Below are 6528 nucleotides of genomic sequence, written 5' to 3'. Positions count from 1 at the left end.
AATGGGGACACCAGCTCCCCAAAATATGGGGGTGACGGGGATCTCACATTCCCCACAGAATCAGATCTTGGGGCACTGGGGATCCCCAATGTCCCCACTGGAGACACTGGAGTCCCCAGTTCCCTAGGGCCAGGGCTGTGGGACACTGGGGTTGCCCCCAAGGCCTTGAGGTACCATTGAGGATCTTTTTCGCAGTGCTGATAACATTTTTTTAGGGTTTTTTTTTGGAATTTAAAGAGATTTTTAACTGCGTCGGAGAGGTGAACCACTACGTGAAGCCGAGGGCCGAATTCACACACAGAATCCCAGCACGTCAGGGATTGGAAGGGACCTCCAAAGCTCATCCAGCCCAATCCCCCTGCCGGAGCAGGAACACCCAGATGAGGTTACACAGGAAGGCGTCCAGGCGGGTTTTGAATGTCTGCAGAGAAGGAGACTCCACAGCCTCTCTGGGCAGCCTGGTCCAGGGCTCTGTCACCCTCACTGAGACGCAGTTTCTTCTCCAATTTCAGTGGACCCTCCTGTGTTCCAGTTTGTGTCCATTACCCCTTGTCCTATCATTGTTTGTCACCGAGAAGAGCCTGGCTCCATCCTCGTGACACTCACCCTTTAAATATTTCTAAACATGAATGAGGTCTCCTCTCAGTCTCCTCTTCTGCAAACTAAAGAGCCCCAGCTCCCTCAGCCGCTCCTCAGAAGGGAGATGCTCCACTCCCTCCATCATCTTTGTAGCCCTACACTGGACTCTCTCCAGCAGTTCCTGTCCTTCTTGAACTGAGGGCCCAGAACTGGACACAATATTCCAGATGCGGTCTCGCCAGGGCTGAGTAGAGGGGCAGGAGAACCTCTCTGCCCTACAACCACCCCTCCTGATACACCCCAGGATGCCATTGGCCTTCTTGGCCACAAGGGCACAGTGCTGGCTCATGGTCATCCGGCTGGCCACCAGGGCCGCCAGGGCCCTTTCCCCTACGCTGCTCTCTAATCGGTCATTCCCAACCCAGCTCACGTTCCCTATTAGTGGGAATTCACAACCTTTCAACCCAAAACCAACTCCGCTGCTTCACGGACCGAGAACGTGAGCGGCCGACCCTGGGGGAGAAGTTTGGCCTCGACTTCCCCTAAATTTGGGATCGAAAAAGGGGAAATCAGGCAAAAGGAGGAAGCTGCGAGCAAGAGAACCGGAGCGAAGGACGTCCAGTTTTTTGACTGTGTTTGCTTTTCCTGACGTGCCTCTGAAATTTTAACTTTCGTTTCTGCCCGGCTCAGAACCTTGAGGGCGTTCAGGCGAGGAAAATCATTTTCCAGAGAAGGAATAAAAGGAACTGAACCCTTCCCCCCCCCAAACACGAGGATTTTCGCAACGCTGAGTTTCTAGCATTAAAAACCGCCAGAAATTATCCCAAAAAATGCTGAAAGAAAATGCTAAGGAACTCCCCAAAAATTTAGGGCGTTTGCCTCGGAGAAAGTCGCCCGCCGTTTTGGCGTAAAGCCTCCAAAAATCATCGCCTTGGGCCGGTATCGGCTTCGTTTGAGGAAAGCAGAGCGTGGGTTTTAACCAATTCCTCTAAAACTCAACGGGGAAGAGGCCGCGGCCGCTCCAAAGCTCCTGAGTGCGCAGATTTTATTTTGGTTTTCTTCTAGGAAATCCCAATTAGGAAACGTGGGTGTTTCCTTCCTCCTCGGGAAGGTGACGCAGCTTCCCCACCCTATAAATCGGGGCGAGATGGGAAGAAAAAGGAGCCGAGATGTCACAGGGCGAGGACACCGCCGGCGACTACGAGAAATGGGATTTCAACGAGGAGGTGGAGTTGGAGAAGCGAAAGAGGAGGAAAATGCCTAAAGGAGGTATCGGAGAATGGATTTGGGGATCTGGAGACATCAAATCGGAGGGTTTCAGCTCTTTAAACCCATCTTTCTTGGAAGTTATAGCCACATTTTGATGCCTGCTTCCTCCTTTGGGTCATGATCGAGGAAAATGAGGGTTTTGAGTGTGGAGAACGGGGTGGTGGAGTCATCCGAGAGGTTGTTTTTTGGGGGGATTACTCCTCTTTGTGCTCTTCTTTTAGAAAATCTGTCTTTGGGGGGGGGTTATTTGGGGTCTCCTCACCCTGTTTTGCCCCTGGCAGCGCTGTCCTTCCTCACTTCATCTCCGGAGAGAGCCGTAGCGCTGCTCTACGTGCTCCTGGCCTTCACCTTCTTGCTCTTCACCATCCTCACCATCGTGAATCTCCGGAGAGGTGAGTCCGCCGCGAACGGGCACGGTTTTGGGGGAAGACCCCAACATTTGGAGCGAACCACGAGGAGGACGCTCGTCTTCTCCCCCAGTATCTGCGGCGTGGGAGGCGCTGGAGCAGGCCCGGCAGCGGAGCGAGAGCAGCCACACCACGGCATGGCACAACCTCTCCGATGTCCAGAGCGCCCTGGGTACGACACCTCACCCCAAAATCGCTTCTTAACACCCACTTAATCCTCAATACCTGCACGGATTTCTCCCTCCAGAGCATCCTGGGGTGTTTTTTTCCACCAGAACAGAGGCAATTTGGGTTTATTTTGAGTTTATTCTTATTTGCCTCTTAGATAAGCAGCTCTCGGGCCAGCTCAAGGCGATTCGCAGCCGGCTTCAAAACGGTACGCCAAGGAAAAGGCAAATTTTGGGGGAAATATGGGCAGAATCCCAAATAATGGGGATAGCAAATACCAAAAGCAGAGATTTTTTTTGGTTTTTCCCTCTTTCCAGTGTCCCAGGAAGTGGAGAACGTGCGGTGGAAGGTGACGCAGTGCAACGCAGAGGAGCTGTCGGGTCGCCTCCGCGTCCTGGGTGAGCAACCTTGATTTTGGTGGGAAATCATGAAATCCAGTCGTTCTCCTCCGTTCCCAGAACACCCAGTATTGGGCAGATACCCCAAAGATCCCTAAAATACGCAGCAGGAGCGCGTGAAGCCAAAATAAACGAGTTTGAGATATCCTTAAGTATGATATTAATGAAAAACAAAGCTTCACAGAATCAGAGAATCCCAGAATCCCAGACCGTTAGGGATTGGAAGGGACCTCAAAAGCTCATCCAGTCCAATCCCCCTGCCGGAGCAGGAACACCCAGATGAGGTTACACAGGAAGGCATCCAGGCGGGTTTTGAATGTCTGCAGAGAAGGAGACTCCACAACCTCTCTGGGCAGCCTGGGCCAGGGCTCTGTCACCCTCATTGAGAAGAAGTTTCTTCCCAAATTGAAGTGGAACCTCCTGTGTTCCAGCTTTTCTCAGCCTTAGCCGAGGGGTTTGAGGTTTTACTGCCCGAGTTAAGAGAATGGCGACCCACGCCAGGAAAACCACGGCGTAAATTAGGACTAAGGGAGATAAAAATCCGGGCTTCTTGTAGGTCTTGGCGGTTAATAAAATACCATTTCTTCTCTCCGCGGGCAGAGCAAAGGGACGCACTGGAGCCGGTGCTGCGGCAGCTGGCGGAGGTGAAGGAGGAGCAGAGCCGCGCGTCGGCGCTCCTGGACGCGGCGCTGGAGGAGACGCGCAACCTCTCCGGTGAGGACCGAACTTCCCCCCAGAGCTCGCCCACGCCTTCTCCTTTTCTTAATTTTGATGGGTTTTGTTTTTTTTCTTCCCCCCTTCCTCGATTTCCCTCAGAAATTCTCTGCACGAGGTGCCCCGCCGGCTGGCAGCAGTTCGCCAAAAACTGCTACTTCTTCTCCACCGACACCAAGCCCTGGCGGGCCGCTATGGATTCCTGCACCGAGTTCAACGCTCATCTGGTCATCGTCGACAGCGAGCAGGAAAATGTAAGCTCAGAAACCCCATAAAAAGCAAAGAAACCCCATAAAAACCTAAAAAACCCCCCAAATTTCACCAGTTTAGAGGAATTTTACCCTCCAATTCCCCACATGAGGTGACTCGAGGCTGCAGAAGGGGGCAAAATGCGATGGCTTGAAGCTCCCAGCTTGGTTTGGAAGTGATTTGGCCAAATTGCATGAATCTCTCCCCAAAATGCCTGCTGGGATTTCAGCAGTTTTTAAGGGAAAAGCCCAAGGGAGCGGCTGCTCCCCCTCCTCGGGGTCTGCGTGACCCCAAGGGACCCCCCTCCCCGCGATGTGAGAGGTGGTTTTGCACCACGGCTCCTCGCCGTCGCGTAAGAAACACAGATATGGTTTAGAAATTATGCAAGCCGTTTAAATAACTATTAAAATTCTTGAAGAATTCTTGAAATTGTTGAAAAAACTTCCAGAATTACAGGCGGAACTACAGAAACAGAGCCCAAATTGTGCCCAAATTGGCCTTTCTACCCCAATTTAGACATTTCTATCTCCCATTCAGGACACTGCTTTCACCAACCTGGCTTTTAAAGCTCCTCCCTCCAGATATTACAAATTCCACCACATTTTTTCCCCCCGTTTCCAAGGCATTTTTGCCGTTTTTTGGGGCATGTTCCCTCCTTGATGCTTCTTTTACACCTACAATGCTTCATTGCACCTCCAACTACCTCAAGGGAGGTTGTAGAGAGGTGGGTGCTGGTCTCTTCTCCCAGGTGATGGGGGATAGAACAAGGGGAAACGGCACCAAGCTGTGCCAAGGGAGGTGCCGGTTAGAGAGAAGGAGGAAGTTCTTTACTGAGAGGGTCGTCAGAAGCTGGCACAGGCTGCCCAGGGAGGTGGTGGAGTCACCATCCCTGGATGTGTTTAAAGAGCGGGCAGACGAGGTACTTAGGGATATGGTTTAGGGGGTAGACAGGAGCGGTTGGACGTGATGATCTCAGAGGTCTTTTCCAACCGAGTGATTCTGTGATTGATTCTGTGATTCTGTTTATTAAGATTTTATCCCGATTAACCTGCAAGCGATACATCCAGCCCCAGCGCAACAGAGAAAACGGCTCCCAAAACCATTAACAAACACCAAAATGCCTCCATTGCGCCCCAAGGAGCGACGTCTTCCAACGGTTCAACCCCCTCCGCCCGCTTTTGGGGAGGGGCTACGCAATTTTGGGCACCTTTTTCCCCCCGGAGCCTCACGTTTTCGCCCCGCACTTGGTTTTTTGGTCGGGGTTTTTGCTGGTTTAGCCCCGTTTTGGAGGCGCGGCGAGGTCAGCAGCCGCGCTCGCAGATCCAGGGCTCGGTGTTGGAGCAGGTGGCGTTGTTCCAGCAGCCGTTGGGGAGGATGGGGGCAGTGGTTCCAGCAGCCGTTGGGGAGGATGGTGGCACAGTCCTCACCTTGGTGGCCCACGTTGTTGGGTTCCCCGTTGTTCCAGAACCTAAAATAAAGGGGCAGGGGGCACTGATTTGGGTGAAAAACTCTGCATTTTTGGAAATCATTGAGGTTTTGGGGTGGGTTTTTTTAGTACGAGGGAGTCGCATCAACCCCGCAGCACCTCCCCTTCCGATCTACAGCCCCCCCAAAAACCCTTTTTCCCACCCATTGAACCCAGAAAAGTCATTTCAGTGATTTTCCCATTTTCCCCCCATTTAATGTGGGAAAACGGCTCCGCTGTAATCGCTTTTCCAACCGAGTGATTCTGTGATTTTTTCTCCTCTAATTTTGCAGAAATTCCTGGCAAATCGCATCATGGAGAACCGGGTGTTTTGGCTGGGCCTCAGCGACGCGCACAAAGAAGACGACTGGCAGTGGGTGGACGGCCGCTCCCTCTCCCTCCCGTACGTTTTTAGCCTTATAAGAGGGTAAATTGCCCCCCAAAAAATCACCTCTGAACTCGCTCATCCCTTTTTTTGGCTCCAAAAATGGTGCCGCACCCTCATTATCGCGCCCATCCGCTCTAGTTTAGCGCTTAAAAAGCACCAAAAATGGGTGACGTGCTCCTGTTTACCTGAAAATACCACGTGGAGGGAAAGGTGAGAGGAGCCACCCAGCTACAGACAAGAATTTGGCATTTTTCCCCCCAAATTTGTGGTGGTTTTGGGGCAGAAAACCCATTTGGGAGCACGCAAGGAGCTGTAGCACCCACTTGGTTCCCCCTGAACCTGAGTCAGAGGGGTTGGTTATGACAGATCTCCTCATTTTGGTGATTTTGGGGAAAAACTCCGTGATTACAGCGGAGCCGTTTTCCCACATTAAATGGGGGGAAAATGGGAAAAATCACTGAAATGACTTTTCTGGGTTCAATGGGTGGGAAAAAGGGTTTTTGGGGGGGCTGTTGCCCTCTTTGGGAGGTGCTGCGGGGTTGATGCGACTCCCTCGTACTAAAAAAACCCACCCCAAAACCTCAATGATTTCCAAAAATGCAGAGTTTTTCATCCAAATCAGTGCCCCTGCCCCTTTATTTTAGGTTCTGGAACAACGGGGAACCCAACAACGTGGGCCACCAAGGCGAGGACTGCGCCACCATCCTCCCCAATGGCCGGTGGAACGATGCCACCTGCTCCAACACCGAGCCCTGGATCTGCGAGCGCGGCTGCTGCCCTCGCCGCGCCTCCAAAACGGGGCTAAACCAGCAAAAACCCTGACCAAAAAACCAAGCACAGGGCGAAAACGTGAGGCTCCGGGGGGGAAAAAGGTGCCCAAAAATGCGTAGC

General features: G+C 52.4%; 1 protein-coding gene across 1 annotated transcript; it reads left to right on the top strand.

Annotated features, from left to right (window-relative positions):
- Positions 1-1748: 1748 nt before the first annotated feature.
- On the top strand, positions 1749-6459 carry LOC104544978 (C-type lectin domain family 17, member A-like). Its single transcript, XM_010189988.1, has 9 exons — positions 1749-1848; positions 2130-2240; positions 2329-2427; positions 2581-2631; positions 2741-2821; positions 3422-3535; positions 3638-3789; positions 5543-5636; positions 6260-6459. Exons 1-9 carry the CDS (start codon positions 1749-1751, stop codon positions 6457-6459), a joined length of 1002 nt encoding a protein of 333 aa, XP_010188290.1.
- The last annotated feature ends 69 nt before the right edge of the window (positions 6460-6528 follow it).

Source organism: Mesitornis unicolor, unplaced genomic scaffold (assembly GCF_000695765.1).
Source record: "Mesitornis unicolor isolate BGI_N332 unplaced genomic scaffold, ASM69576v1 scaffold10308, whole genome shotgun sequence".
In the NCBI taxonomy this organism is placed as follows: Eukaryota; Metazoa; Chordata; class Aves; order Mesitornithiformes; family Mesitornithidae; genus Mesitornis; species Mesitornis unicolor.
This window is presented reverse-complemented; position numbering and strand designations above follow the sequence as displayed.

Bases quoted from the DNA above. Each gene is read 5' to 3' on its own strand.
- LOC104544978 (XM_010189988.1), top strand. From the start codon at position 1,749: ATGTCACAGGGCGAGGACACCGCCGGCGACTACGAGAAATGGGATTTC. The intron at 1,849-2,129 runs GTATCGGAGAAT...TGCCCCTGGCAG, and splicing joins GAGGAAAATGCCTAAAGGAG to CGCTGTCCTTCCTCACTTCA. The intron at 2,822-3,421 runs GTGAGCAACCTT...CTCCGCGGGCAG, and splicing joins GGGTCGCCTCCGCGTCCTGG to AGCAAAGGGACGCACTGGAG.